This window comes from Neophocaena asiaeorientalis, unplaced genomic scaffold (genome assembly GCF_003031525.2).
Source record: "Neophocaena asiaeorientalis asiaeorientalis breed wild unplaced genomic scaffold, Neophocaena_asiaeorientalis_V1.1 scaffold246, whole genome shotgun sequence".
NCBI lineage: Eukaryota > Metazoa > Chordata > Mammalia > Artiodactyla > Phocoenidae > Neophocaena > Neophocaena asiaeorientalis.
In genome coordinates, this window is record NW_020174551.1 from 2,919,077 (window position 1) to 2,934,971 (window position 15,895).

Genomic DNA, 15,895 nt, shown 5'->3' on the forward strand with positions numbered 1-15,895 from the left:
TGGTTTATCAACAGCTTTTCTGTTAAGTCCTGACCGCTTAGCAGGGCTTACACGGCCCCCATCCCAGGCGGTCTGTCTTTAAGACCAGTTCATGCTTCACCCCCAACCCCATGAGACCTTTCACCCCACCTCTTACGGGGTTGGTGTCTTCCTTCTCCTCTTAAATAAGCCTATATAACAGCACATAATAGTGTGTTTTTGAAATTGTTGTTCTTGTGACATTATGGTCATAATTTTAACTAAAAAATAATCCCTAGGACGCTTGTCAAACTCTTCTAAAACGCCTTGAACCCATCATCAGCAAGAATCCTGGAGGCACTTGGAAGGACTGGGTGAGAACCACTGTTACTTTGTGTTGTATGTTAGGAAAAAAAAGGAGAGAGGAGAGTGAGACGTGTGACTCAGATACCAGTAGAAAGGGCACATTAAAAGGTACTGCAGTTACATCATGATCAATAGAAGCCTTTGGCTCTCGGCATGTGGAGATATTATCACAGCATGACGGAGGAACTCCTACATCTGGGACAATTCTCTATTAGAGAAAAGATGGTTCTTGTGTCCAGAACTCTTGTTTTAATCAAGAATTAATTAATGTTTCTTCCTAAGGAATCTAGGTATTTTCTAGATAATAGCAGTCCATCTATTTGTTCTTTTTTGGGGGGTTCCCCTGTTCCTAAAATTGGAAGATAACGCTAGAATCCTTTTATAAAAGTAAAAGTCATATAAGCGCTCTTTAGACAGAGGAAACCAAGCCATTTGGGTATATATTCAGCAAGTAGTAGGCACTAAATGGAATGGAAATATTCAACTGCTTCCTTTCATCTACCTAAAATCTAATTGGATGAGAAGACACACATTCTAAAGTCAACTAGGAAACTTTTCAGAGTAACAGGTTCTAAAGTACCAGGTGGTGTGGAATGGATACCCACTGAAGGCTGACAGTTCTAGGATGTCAAGTCATATTAAAGCACTGGTGTGGAGGAAATAACATTGGAGAGTCTTACTTAGAAATGGTTCCTGCTATTCCATAGAGTTAGGATTCATTCTATAATTCATATTTATAGGAGCTCTCAATCCTTTCTGGGCATATTTATTTCTGCCCTTTGCCCAGTGCTTCCTGGGAGAGTCTGGTTGGAGAAGGATGGAGAGAGATGCAGTGCAAGAGAGTCAGTCCTCCACCATCAAAAAATGCTGTCATTCAGCCCACTTTCCTCTGTAATGGTTGCACTTCTCACATTTTTCTTTCTCAGACTTGGGGGCATCATTTTGCACCTTAGTCAGCTGTGTACACTGCAGAGTCAGGAGAAGCCTTTTGGTGTAAATGGTACAATTTAGTAAGATTGTACCCCTCTCCTAAGTCTGTTATGGATACATGATATTAAAATTAAATGTCTGACCCCCCATTTTTTCCTGAAATGTTCTGTGTTAATAGGCTAAGTCTTTCCAGGTGACTGAGTGAAATTCTTCATAAGCAGAACATGTGTTGCCCCCAATAGTCCAATCTATAAGTGTAACACACCATGGGAGTCATTTATTATGATGATATGCATTGAACAAATGCTATTCCTACAAGCAGTGAACCATAAATGCCTATAGAGACGGAAAATGCTGAAAGGAATAAATTAACCTTGGTCCTTCCTAGTTATTACCACTGATCACTTTATTTAACACAGAGTAAAATTAATATTGAAGTCTCGAGTGATTCTTACTTTAAACATCTTTATCGCATCACGTTGTATTCTTCTTTCCCAGGCACAGGCTGCTTTTGATGAAAGCATTAGTCTTTCAGCTACTGGATACTTCAGGTAAATCGTCCTTTCAATCGCATGCTATGGAAAATGGCAGCGGTATCTTGAGGGGAAGTTTCATTTCTGTTTGCCATTTTGGCAAAAAATGATTTTGTACCTTGTGTTAACCCACTGTTATAAAGAACAATTAGGTGCTACTTAATCCAAATTTCCAGAAAGCCTGGGAAAAAATAGACACAGAAATAAAATACAGCTGAATCGATGATTCAGATCATACTGGGAAGTACTAACCTGGGGGTTAGTGCTTGGAACCCACAACAGTGGTTGACCTTTTGTGGAAAACTCAGTGTGTCCCTTAAGTTAGGAAATGAAGGAAAAGGGATGCAAATTAAACCCATAATAAGATAAATACCATCTCACACCTTCTAGATTGGCAAAATATAAGAATTTGACAATAACTGTGTGTTGTCAAGATGTGGCACAACTAGAACTCAGACACTTTGGAAAAGAATCTATCAATTTATCGAGTTATTTTAATGGAGAGTGGAAGCCATCAGAGAATAGAGTGATATAGAGAGTCATACCTGATTTTGTCTCTTTGTCACTTGTCATGGGAGTCCCAGGCTATCAGGAATTGGCTCTCAGGAATAAGCCCCTCCAGACTGGGCGGAGCAGAGGAGAGAAGGGTAGAAAGTACTGGCAAGCTGCTGGCCTATGCTTCTCTTCTACCATGGCATTCGTTTGGTGTTCTTAAAGAACAGTTAGGAACAGAGCAGGCCATGGTGCCTGATGGAGCGACCAGAGTAGTGGCACAGAATGAGAGCCAAGGGGCCTGATCCCTCGCACAGAAGGCTGAATCCTAGAGCCAGCAGATGGGTGAACTGCCAAGCGTGCACCTTTGATGTAGTGTTTGGTGTAAAATCCGGGTGGAATCCCCCACATCTGATGACGATAGGATTACATGACCCAATATTAGCCAAAAGCAATAGGATGAATATCCATACAGTCAGCAGTTAACTTCCAAGCATAAGGAGTCAGTGGTAGGGAATGGTTTCATGTTTTTATCAGGCAAAGCAAGTTTAATAAGAAAGAAGTAAATATTTATTTATTCAGCAGACTTATTGCATGTATTATGTGCTACACACCATTGTACATGTGCACTCCTCTGGTTTGCTGTGCATACAAATTGAGCACAGCTCTCAACGGGTCTGTTTAATCATCGTGGTCTGCAATTAGGGGACTTGATCACTTAACAACGCTCCTCAAGAATTCTATTTCCTCCAGGGGTTATGAGTCGAACATGAACTGGGAGACAGGCGAAGGCCGTCCTTTCGAATACTTTGTTTATGGAGCTGCCTGTTCTGAGGTTGAGATAGACTGTCTGACAGGTGCTCATAAGGTCAGTACCAATTGGGAAGGTCTTCAAGTTGAACTCTAGATACATCTATTTTCCACATATTCCATCTGTCTGAGCACCAGAGAGGCACCATGTAATCGGCCTAGGGATAATTTGTCTGTTTTACCAAGGAAAATAGAAGCTCAGCAATCGCCTCGGTGTTTTATGTGGAAAACAACTGGCAGCCTCTCTTCTTTATTTCCCCTGCTCTTTCAAATGGAATCAGGAAAAAAAATCACTTCAAGGAAGAAACACAGCCTACAGGGGGCTTCAAGGAAGAAACAGCCTACAGGGGGCTTCGATGTAGAAACAGCCTACAGGGGGCTTCCTCGTGCATGAAATGCCGACATTCAGGGTTTTCATTTCTGTGAGAGGGCTTTCTCTAGTTGTGGCAAGCGGGGGCCACTCTTCATCGCTGTGCACGGGCCTCTCACTATCGCAGTCTCTCTTGTTGCGGAGCACAGGCTGCCAACGCGCAGGCTAAGTAGTTGTGGCTCATGGGCTCAGTTGCTCCGCGGCATGTGGGATCCTCCCAGACCAGGGCTCGAACCTGTGTCCCCTGCATTAGCAGGCAGATTCTCAACCCCTGCACCACCTGGGAAGCCCCATATGGCATTCTTGAATGATTTCATAAGCATTCACAATCTGCTAACAAGCACCAAGGGCCAGCCCAGGGGAGCTAGTGGCCAGCTTTTGATATCTTTTGTCCAGCTAGGTCCTGCTTTTTAGATAGTTTAAGAGCATCCTTATGCTTTTAAGAAATGCTATGGGACTTCCCTGGTGGTGCAGTGGTTGAGAGTCTGCCTGCTGATGCAGGGGACACGGGTTCGTGCCCCGGTCCGGAAAGATCCCACATACCGCGGAGCAGCTGGGCCCATGAGCCACGGCCACTGAGCCTGTGCATCCAGAGGCTGTGCTCCACAACGGGAGGCCACAACAGTGAGAGGCCCGTGTACCGCCAAAAAAAAAAAAAAAGAAATGCTATGAGGAGATGCTCACACAGATTCTCTCACACACACACACACACACACACTCCTGCTTCAAGGACTCAGAGTTTCTCCTCTTGTAGCTGGGCCTTTGAGGGTAATTGAAGCCCCCTGCCACTATCAATAACAATAAATGATCATCGATGGATTAAGTGGGACTGTGATACCCTCACAACTGTCATGTGATGATCTGCCCAAAAGCTACCCAGAGGCAAGCTCTAGTTCTTGATATTTCCAAACATCCTTTGTGACTGCATCTTGGATTATGATCAGATATGTTTTCATTTAATATGTCTCCAGCCTGTATGTTTTTAAACTGTAGTCAGCCTAATCTTTGAAATTATATACACCCTTATTGAACCTACACCTTTATTGAATCTGCCCATTCAAGTATCTAGCTTGTCAGGATTCTGATTCAAACCAGATTACTTTTGGGGAAACTTGGACTGGGGCAAGACAATGATCTCTCTAAGCATGCTTTTCATGCTACAGTAGCTGTCCTGTGTTAGGGAGTTCAGTAGAAAGTCCTCTGATGCTAACTGATTTCTACATCCCCCCTCCCTCGAAGAAAATGTTGGTGAAAACGTAATCATTTGGGTTTCCTTGTGTCTTGCATATGCCTTGGTCTTGTTAAGATCTAAGAACAGGGTAATAATTAGCCTTGGTATTAAATGTTAAGGTGTGCTCTTATAATTTATTGAACAATCTTTTTTTTACATAAATTTATTTATTTATTTTTGGCTGCGTTGGGTCTTTGTTGCTGTGCACGGGCTTTCTCTAGTTGCAGCGAGCGGGGGCTACTCTTTCATTGCAGTGCGCAGCCTTCTCATGGCAGAGACTTCTCCTGTTGTGGAGCATGGGCTCTAGGTGCAAGGGCTTCAGTAGTTGTGGCATGCGGCCTCAGTAGTTGTGGCTCGCGGGCTCTAGAGCACAGGCTCAGTAGTTATGGTGCACGGGCTTAGTTGCTTGGCAGCATGTGAGATCTTCCTGGACCAGGGCTCAAACCCGTGTCCTCTGCATTGGCAGGTGGATTCTTAACCACTGCGCCACCAGGGAAGCCTAACTGAACAATCCTAAGAGATGCATGAGACAGCCTTATCAGATGTCTTCATAAAAGCTAGATCTGAGGCTCAGGTTAGGTATCACCCCAAGGCAAAAGGCCATAATGTGACATCCCACTAAGGGACCTCCCTGTGAAAAACCTTCTGTTTTTCAGAAATTCTCTTCATGTTGATGGACTTGCTTTAACAGACATTTATCAGCTGATACCATTTCTGAGGGTCAGGAACCTGGGAGTGGCTTATTGGGGTGATTCTGGCTTGGGTTTCCTCATGAGGTTACCGCCAAGCTGTTGACTACCGCCAAGGGTTGCAGTCATCTCAAGGCTCAGTGGCAGCTGGAGAATCCGATTCCAAGCTGCATTGCGTGGTTGTTGGCAGGAAGCTTCAGTTTCTCACTGGCTGTTGGCCAGAGGTCTCCGTTCCTCACCACATGGACCTCTCCATAGGATGTTTCAGTGTCCTCAGGACGTGAAAGCTGGTTCCCCGTGAGGGATTGGTCCAAAGGAAAAGGAGAGAGAGAGAGTATGGGTGATTAAGATAAAACCCAAGACAGAAGCCAGAGTCAGCCTAGTCTCGGAGTGATGAACTATTACTCCTGCCATATCCTACTGACCACACAAGCCACCCCTGGTAGAGTGCGGGAGCGGGCCGCATGAGGACGTGAATACGGGGAGGTGGGGGCCATCGAGGGCCATCGTGGAGTCTGGCTGCCACAGCCTAGAGCAGCCCTGTCAAATGACAGTGCAGACAGCAGTAAGTCCACAGCCTTGAAAGCAAAACCTTCACTAGCACTGCAGAATTGAGAGCATCCCTGCTTGCCTCCAGTTGAGGCCACTGGTCTCCTAGAAGAGGCCACCAGCCTTGCTAACTGGTGTGGAAGAGAAATTTACATTTCACTGTGTCTTTAAACAAGAGGGGTGGGTACCTGAAGTTTTATCATAGTAAAACATTCTAGATCACTATCTAATTTACTTAAGAAAAATGCTAGATGAAAGTCCCAGATCAAATAAGGAAATTCTTGGGTTTCCTTTGTTGCATTCATAATTATAAGTAGAATCTGTCATGACAAAGACCATATGTCACAGAAAAGAAGGTACAGACCTGCTGGGGAGCAAAGGTGTCACCACCAGCCTGGCTGGGCCTGCTGTCCTTCTCCTCATTTGTAGGTTATCAGAGAACTTTTGGTCACCAAGGTGGTAATGTTAGATTTAATCTCTGCTTTGCTCTAAAAATGAAAAATGTAAAATAGCATGTAACAGATTTTTTGCTGATGTGCCCTGAGCTCTTGATTCAGTAACTATCACCCAGCCAGCTGGACTCTGAATGTGGGGTTGTGTGGTAGCCACAGAGTTTTGCAACAAGGATCAGGAGGGCCATAGACATTTCCTGTTTTCTGTGGCATATGTTCTATTTGTTGTAGTGGATTAAACTGAATATGTTACATCACTCAGCTGGAATCAAAGTCAAGTAAATATTTTTCTCTCCTATTTTTTCCAAGAAAAAAAAAATCACTGATTAAGCTGGTTGAGTATTTATATAACTTTGAAAGTTACACATAATAAACTTTGTTGCTTCTTTCTCCTGAAATATAATGTGGCCCAAAGATAGGTTCTTTTCCAATGCCATCCTGACAGGAACTGCTTCTCGACTTTGTCTCCCCAAGTTGTATTCATTAAACTAAACGTCTTTACTTTTTTTTTTAATTACTAGAACATCAGAACAGACATTGTCATGGATGTTGGCTGCAGTATAAATCCGGCCCTTGACGTAGGCCAGGTATGTGGAACTGACTTTCCTGACTCCCTATTTGTAAAAGTCAAAACTTCTGGGGGATCTGCCAGGAACACATCCCGTTGGCTTGTTCATCGTCTTCTTATTCTATCCCTTTATTCAGAATCTTTCCATTCAGGACAGCCACGGAACTCAAATCTCTTAGTGTTTAAAAAAGGGAAGGGGACAAAGGTGTTTCAGGTAGATTTTGAAGAAACATACAGTCTGTGACTGGGGAGCTTGAATGAACAGGACTAAGCCTAGAGGTGAAAAGTGAGCCCCATACCTGTGGGCTGGAAGTAGAATGCAGTGCTTAGTGCTGAATCCTGGGGAGATGATGGGCTCTGGCTTCAGGGAGTTTAATGTTGGGTTGAGATCACAAACGTCAAAGAGTTACAGCAGCAGCTGTTGATGGGTAGCCTATTTTGCCCACAGACATTTTAAAATTTAAATTTGAAATAATTAACAAGATTGAAAAATCACAAGCAAATATTTTACATGAAGTTTCAAATGGCTAGCACCTCTTGGAAACACAGAAAATTTGCCAACACCAGAGCTACATTTCCACGAGGAAAAGTTGATTGGCTGCTTCTTTAGAGAGTCACATGCTCTCTGGAAGCTTCACTCACTTTCTTTACCTGCCTCAGCCCCAGTGGGCCATTCAGCTCCCTACTTGCAATGGAGCGTATAGTCTGAGGGACTCTCCAATTAGGACATTGACTGGAGAATGGGAAGAATGTATGGGTTGGAGAAGTCAAAGCAGGCTTCCGGGAGGAAGTGGTGTGGACCAGGTAGTCAAAGAATGATCGGGAAGAGGTGTTCTGGGTGGGAGGAGAGTGGAGGAAATCAACCTAAAGAAAGAGCTAAGATTCTGCACACCTTGTGTTCATGGCTGGCAGTGAGGAGAGGCTGGTGGCAGCGCTCACCCATGTCCCAGGAGCAGGATGTGAGGCTGGAGGTAGGGAGCAGAAGAGGGCCGGGCTGGTGGAAGCCTCCAAAGACAGGCACCTCACTTAGCAGGGGGAGGGGACTTGGCCCGGGGAGCAGTCCGGAGTGTCAGGAAGCTTCCTCTAACATCGTGGTAGAGAAGAACATCTCTGCTAATAGATAGAAGTGAGGATGGAGATGGGTGGAGAAAATATGGCCACAGGAAGGAAAAAAGGAAGAAGAGACTCAGAAATCACAAGTCTGTGTGGGGCTTCCCTGGTGGCGCAGTGGTTGAGAGTCCACCTGCCGATGCAGGGGACAAGGGTTCGTGCCCCGGTCCGGGAAGATCCCACATGCTGCGGAGCGGCTGGGCCCATGAGCCATGGCCGCTGAGCCTGTGCATCCAGAGCCTGTGCTCCGCAACGGGAGAGGCCACAACAGTGAGAGGCCCGCGTACCGCAAAAAAAAAATTAAAAAAAGAAGTCTGTGTGGAAAGGTAATTTTGTCCACGTGCTGACATCTAAGAACCGGAGCATTTTAAACCTGTAAAGGAAGCTAAGCAAGCACACGGTTCGAACCCTTCATGTTACAAGCGAGGAAACTGAGTCTAGAGATGTGAGGCCAGCAGGCTCGTGAGTGAGGAGCTGCTAAGGTTCCGGAGCCCCGAGAGTCTTTCCTGGGGTGCTGGGGTCTGTGGCCAACCAGTCAGAGAGCGTTTCATCTGCCTTGTAGGCAGAAAAAGTCAGGGCATTTGGGCTACAGGCTCCCTGAGGGTTCTTCCAGAGCTGCAATTTTAATGCCAGGCTGAGATTCGAACTCAAGTCCTTTGAGTGAACTTAGCGTTCACTAGGATGTTCAGACATGCTTCGAGGTGAACTTGTAAGTAAACATTTGGAGACATACTCCAAGACATGCTGAAAACCCCCTTCAACTGCATTTTTAAGATTCAGACTAACAGCAAGAAGGTGAAATGTTACTGTTGACTGTCTTTTCTCATATATGGAAATTTTTATTTTTATTTATTTATTTTTTTGCCTCAGATTGAAGGTGCATTTATTCAAGGCGTGGGACTTTATACAATAGAGGAACTGAATTATTCTCCTCAGGGGGTCCTGTACACTCGGGGCCCAAACCAATATAAGATCCCTGCCATCTGTGACATCCCCACGGAGTTGCACGTTTCTTTGTTGCCTCCGTCTCAAAACTCAAATACCCTGTATTCATCTAAGGTAAGCTGTGCTCTATGAATAAATGCATGTTTACGTGATATCTGTGCCAGGAGGGAGGGGCTACATTCATCTCTTGGTTGTTTGGGGGTTTTGCCAGGATTGTAGGGGAAAAAAGCCCTATTAAACATTTTTTTTTGTTTGGCCGCCATGCGGCTTACAGGATCTCAGTTCCCCAACCAGGGATTGAACCCGTGCCCCCCGCAGTGGAACACAGAGTACTAAACACTGGACCACCAGGGAATTCCCAAAACATTTTAATTTTAAAGTAATTTAACAACATTATACAATTTTAAAAAAATACTCCAAATCGTGGAGACTAACACAAACTACTATTACCGTCAGGTTGTCTGATTTTTCATCTTCATGCCAATAATCATCTTAATGCCTAGATCTGCTTTCTCCATTTGGGATCATTTCCTTAGGCTGGAATCCTAAGAATGGGAATACTGGGTTAAAATAGTGAATTAGCTTTTTAAAGGAAAAAGTTGTACATGTAATATTTAATATTTTATGTACCCGTACATGCACATATGTACCTATAGATGCACATATACATAATACACATACATATGTATATATATACAGAGAGAGAAAGAGAGAGTCATAATCTAGTTGACTTGTTTCCCTTCCAGGGTCTGGGAGAGTCTGGGATATTCCTGGGGTGTTCGGTGTTTTTCGCCATCCAGGACGCGGTAAGTGCAGCACGACGGGAGAGAGGGCTGTTTGGACCGTTGAAGCTCAATAGTCCACTGACCCCAGAGAAGATTAGACTGGCCTGTGAAGACAGGTTCACAAAAATGGTATGTTCTGCTCATGCAAGTCTGTCCTTGTGGTTAAGTTTCATTAACCCACCGTGGTGGTTTTCCACGGAAGAAGAGGTGACAGGAATCCTGAAGACATTTGAGCAGGAGAGCAGCCTGCCTGCAGTGGGGCTCAGTCCTACACCACTAAAAAAGAAAGGTTCATTCTTCATTTCTTCACTCATCAATTGTATATTCTTCCTTATTAGTTCTGTTCCCTTCCCAGGACACATTAGTCAGGGATAAAGTTCAGGAACTGTGCCCTGAACCCAAGAATACCACGCCGAGAATCTGGGCCACCTCCACAATCTAACTTCCTCGGAAGGAAGTTTAGAGGACAGACTAAACTTCCTTCCAAACCACTGGGAGTATGTGCCATTCCTCATTTGAACCACAAAGTAGGACGGGCCCTTTCCCAACCCCCAGCAGCAGGAATCCCTCCTGCAAGCCAACCCCCCTCCCGCCCCGCCCCCCTCCTGCTCAGCAAACATCTCAGCTCTCCTTGGGCGTTTCCAGTGGGATTTCTCATTGTGGGAGGAGGTCATGCCATTGACAGTGACTCCTCTGACTGTAAACAAGTTATTCCTTATACTGAGGGGAGAGCCCCGTCCTATACCTCCTGTCATGAGGGCTCTTCATGGTACCCCTTATAGCTCTTCCTAAACCCCACGAATCGCCGCTTCACTCTGGAGAAGCACAGAGGCTGATTCCACCTTTCCTTTGTCCCTCTTCAAGCATGAGATGACTCTCATAGCTGTCCTGCCTCGCCTGACCCTTGGCCTCCTCCTGGATTCCTCCACGTTTCTCATACTGTCATGGCCAGACCTCTCGTTGTCCTGGGCACCCTCTGGGTGGTTTTTATCCTATTTTATAGTCTGCCATTTGTCACACATCACAAACATTTTCCAAGTTGCAAACATCCAAACTTGTCCTTTTATTCCAGATTCCAAGAGATGAACCTGGATCCTATGTTCCTTGGAGTATACCCATATGAATCAAATACAAACCTCTGGCGAAGATGGGGTGGCTCTTCCAACAAAGCAATCTATCCAGTCTCAATGCTCTAGGATGATGGGTCTGAAAGACAAATTTTCACAGTTCAGAAATCATTTCACAGAGTATTGCTTTTATAGGATGCTGATTTTAAATGTTCCATTTGGAATTTGATAGATATGTTTAAGCAGTTTAGAAATCATATTTTAAATGGCATAAATGCTAACTGGTTTCCTCTAGAATGGTATTCTTTATTATTCTGTCCCTTAAATCCATCCAGCTGAATGGAATGGAAGATGATGGTTTATATGTAACTCATAGTTGGCTTGTATTCACCAACAGAAATTATACTGTCTAGTGAAAGGTGGTTTTCTAAGTAACTTTATTAGTATGAACTGTAAAGTTGTCATTTTCTCATTTGTCCCCATCTGCTAACACCCTCTTTTTCTTGTCAGAATGGATCTAGGCACTATGTCTAAAGAGTCTGTAGGACCAAAGAAAAAAACCAGATAAATTGAACTTAATCAAAACTAAAAAGTTTTGTGCTTCAAAAGACACTATGAGAAATTGAAAAGACAAACCACAGAACAGGAGACAGTATTGAAAATATTTGCAAATCGTATGTCTGATAAAGATCTACTGTGCAGAATATATTTTAAAACTCTTACAACTCAACAATAAAAAGATAAATAACCCAATTTTTAAATGGGCAAAGGAATTAAATAGACATTTCTCCAAAGACATCCAGGTGGCCAATAAGCACATGAAAAGATGCTCAAACTCATTAGTCATGAAGAAAATGCAAATCAAAACCACAATGAGATATCATTTCACACCCACTAGGGCAGCTGTAATCAAAATGATGGACAACAGTAAGTGCTGGCAAGAATGTGGAGCAATTGGAACGTTTATCCATTGCTGGGGAGAATGAAAATGGTGCAGGTCCTCTGGAAAACACTTTGGCAGTTCCTCAGAAAGTTAAACACGTAGTTATCATATGACCACTCTTACATATATACCCAAGAGAATTGAAAACATATGTCCACACAAAAACTTGTACACCAAGGTTCATAGCATTATTTATAATAGCCCAAACTGGAAACAGCCCAACCCTATAAACTGATATATGTGTTCTATCCATATAAGGGAATATTATTGAGCCATACAATGAATGAAATACTGATACATGCTACAACATGGATGAACCTTGACAACATTATCTGAGTGAAAGTAGCCAGGCACAAAAGGCCACATATTCATAGTATGATTCCATCTATGAAATGTCCAGAATAGGCAAATTCATAGAGACAGAAAGTAGATTAATGGTTGCCAGGCCCTGAGGGGAAAAAGGAATGGGACGGTGATGGCTAATGGGTACAGGGTTTCTTTTCAGGCTGATGGCAATGTTCTGGAATTGGATAGTGATGATGGGTGAACAACCTGTGTATATACTAAAAACCACTGAATTACACACACCTTAAAAGAGTGAATTTTATGGTATGTGAGAAACAGAAAACGAGGAAAAGAGTGAGAAGTTGTGAGATTCATAAGAAATATATCCCAGTGGCCTTTAGTGACAGGAAACCTCAAAGTGGACCAAGCAGCAGGACAGAATCACTGAAAAACTCCAAACATCGGCACTGATGTATAAAGGACTAGAGACTAGATAGAGTATAATATCTTCTCCCTGTCACACTTGCAACTCTTGACTCTTGTCCCAGAGCCAGGTAAGACGGCAAAACTTCTTCAGTGGCCTGGGACTAAAGACTAAGGTCATTCTTACTATGGTTACACATGGTTACATTAAAACCCTTTAAAGAGCAGACTTTCTCATTCATATCACAAATGATTATGGAGCACCTACCATGTGCCAGGCGCTGTTCTAGTCACTTAGGACATAACAGTAAACCAAGTCAATAAAGATCCCTGCCCTTGTGAAGATTATAATCTAGTCAGGGGAGACAGACAGAAAATAACAAATATAATTGAATTACAGAGTGTGATTGATGGAGCCGAGTGCTGAGGGAACAATGCAAGTAGAGCAGGTTAAGGTGACGGAGAGTGAGGGAGGCCTGGAGCTGGTTGCAGCTGGTAGGTCTGGGGATGAGGATGGTGAGGGTCTGAGCCAAGAAGGTACCTGGAGGAAGAGCATGTCAGAGCATCTGGGGGCAAAGTCCACGCCGGGGGAGTGTGCCTGCCTCTCTGTGGACAGAAATGGCGCTTGTGAGCCCGGAACAGGCCCGGGGAGGGGCAGACAAGCAGAGCCTTGAGACCACTGTGAGGACGTGGGCTTTTAATCTGAGTGAAAGGCAGAGCAGAGAAGTAACACAAACTGACCCATTTTAAAATCTCACCCTGGATGCTGTGGTGACACAGATCAAAGGAGGGCACATTCCTAGGATCCTCACAGCTTGGCTTCCCCAGGTTTTCTGTTTCTTCTGCTTTCTCCCCCTCTCTTTTTGTCCCTTTGCCAACCCCTCCTCCAGCCCACGTCTATAAATGCTGGGATTTCCCAGGGAGCCGTGGGTCCTCATCTCACTCCCTCTCCCTGGCGGGTGCCTTCACTCCTGTGGCTTCTCTCACTCAAAGTCCAGCTCTGAAAACCCAACTTGCCTGTCACTGCCACTTGGATGTCTCAAAGGCACCTCCATCTTAATGGGTCCCAAACAGATCTTCTCGTCAGTGCAGCCATCCACAAGACGCTGAGCCGAAGCCCGGGGTTGGGGGGAAGGGGGAAGTGATCCGACATGCTCCGTTCTCCAGGTGCGCAAGTCCTGTTAATCCCACCTCAGAGAAACGTTTTACATCTGCCTCTCACTCTCTTTGTTCCCCTGTTGTCCCAAGCCATCATTATTTCTAACTTGACTATTGCGGCAGTCTCCTCATCTTTGCTCTGTGTTCATTTTGCTTCCCTTCCAAACCATTCTCCAGATTAAAGCCAAAGTTACGTGTACAAGTATGGACACACACACACACACACACACACACACACACAAATGATCATGTTATGATCTTGCCTCAAATCCTGCCATGGCTTCCTATTCATCCCACCAGAATACTGTTCCAAGTCCCTAAGGTGGCGTGTGTACCCTCAGTGCTCTGGCTCCTGCCTACCTCTCCAGCATTATCTCACAACCCCCTCTCTTACCGTGAGCACTTCCCGTTCTATTTCTCACTTTGGAAGCTTTGCCTGTGCCCTCTGCCTGGAAGACACTATCACTTTGACCTATCCTTTTGTCCGTCTGATACTACGTAGTGCTTCTCTCATTTTAAAATGCACGCAAATAACTTGAGGATCTTGTTAAAATGCAGTTAAGCCCAGAAGCCATAAGGTAAGCCAGAAGTGGCACATGCAGAATCAAACACAAGGAATTGAAAGAACAAGCAAGCTGCAGGTAACCCAGACCCCGTTACCCACTACTGTTGCATCAGCACGTCTCCCGCAAATCATCCCTGTGGCTACACGGTGGAGTCAGAGGTCCTTTAGGACAAACCGATGGAAAAGGAAAAGTCAGCTTGGTTCACAGATGGGTGGGCTCAGTATGTGTGTACAAGCCAGGTATGGGTGGTGTCTTCACTACAGCCCCACTCAGAGGTGGTGAGGGCAGATTCTCCTGATGGGCAGAGCTTTGGATGGCGCACCTGGTCACCCATTTCGTGTGGAAAGCTGAGTGGCCCAAGTGGCCCACGGACTCGTGTGTAGCAGCGACAATCTCACACCTGATCGGTTGTACTACCGCACACATTTTGGAAGGTGATTTAGTTGGACCCAGCAGTGTACATATCCTTCGACCCAGGAATTCCAGTTCTAGCAGAAAACACCCACCATGAAAGAGGCAAAGTAGACAAAATGGCATTTGACATTAGCCACCTCTGTCCCTGGTCACTCCACTGCTGACACAATGGATGTGGGAAGGGCCAGGGGGGCAGGGGTGGGCCCTGTGCATCCATGTAGCTGCTGCTGAATGTCCAACGGCCTCCAGTACAGACTAAAGCCAGTCCCCAGTTTAGCAGCATCCTTCCAGGAGACCAATTCGCCACTTGGTGGCAAGCTGACAGCATTGAACACTTCTACCCTGGAAGGAGATGTGATTTATTTTAACAGAAAGAGACGCATATCTTGGGTGAGGGTTTGCTGTGCCTGCCTCCAGGACCTCAGCCATCACCACTACCTAAGGGCTTACTTAGTATTAAATCTGCTCTCTTAAGATCCCACATAACATCACCTCAGAACAATTTACAGCAAATACTGTCACCTGCTTTGCAGCAGGGTGGGGTAAGTGTGAGATATGGGATCCAATGGTCATATCACATCTGTACCACTCAGAAGCGCCTGGGCAATGGAATGACCTAGAGAGGGTACAACTGACATGCCATGTGGAAGGCTTGTGAGGATGGAACTCCATCCTCCCAGATGCAGGATACTCGCAATTAAAGGGCTATATGTGATGTCTCCAGTGGACAGTTAACAAATCGGCATAAAATACCTGGACATTTACAGCAGATTATGGTTAATATCCCTTGTATGTAAGAAAATTCTTCAAATTAGTAAGAAAGTAAAAAACCTAATAGAAAATAGAGGACAGAAGAATAAATAAAAATATTCACTAAATCTATAGCAAGATGGAATATCTCACAATAACAGAAGAAATGCCAATTATGAACTGAAATTCCCCCCAGATATTTGAAAAATGCCAAGTGTGGATGGTACTCAGTTCTGGCGAAGGATATGGGGAAACAGACACTATCTCATACACAATTCATTGTATTACTGCACATTTAGGAAGCCAGATTAGTTGGACCTAGTAGCATGCAGACCCTCCAACCCAGGAATTCTAGTTCTCGGAATTTGTGCAGCAGATATACTTGCTCAAATGTGCAAAGATAAAGCCTACTTGTAATAGTGAAAAAAGGAAAACAATGTAAACTGAGGACAGTTTAATAAACTATGACAATAATAAAAATAGTTAACGTTTATTGAGAAC

General features: G+C 44.5%; 1 protein-coding gene across 1 annotated transcript in view; it reads left to right on the forward strand.

The window, feature by feature from the left end:
• AOX1 (aldehyde oxidase 1) overlaps positions 1 to 12,379 on the forward strand; it is a 70,442-nt gene extending 58,063 nt beyond the window's left edge. The window contains exons 29-35 of the mRNA XM_024757377.1: positions 258 to 332; positions 1,753 to 1,805; positions 3,033 to 3,147; positions 6,902 to 6,967; positions 8,929 to 9,117; positions 9,750 to 9,917; positions 10,861 to 12,379. Of these exons, the coding sequence (XP_024613145.1) occupies positions 258 to 332; positions 1,753 to 1,805; positions 3,033 to 3,147; positions 6,902 to 6,967; positions 8,929 to 9,117; positions 9,750 to 9,917; positions 10,861 to 10,911 (717 nt within the window). The 3' untranslated portion in view covers positions 10,912 to 12,379. The remainder of the gene's footprint in view (positions 1 to 257; positions 333 to 1,752; positions 1,806 to 3,032; positions 3,148 to 6,901; positions 6,968 to 8,928; positions 9,118 to 9,749; positions 9,918 to 10,860) is intronic.
• The last annotated feature ends 3,516 nt before the right edge of the window (positions 12,380 to 15,895 follow it).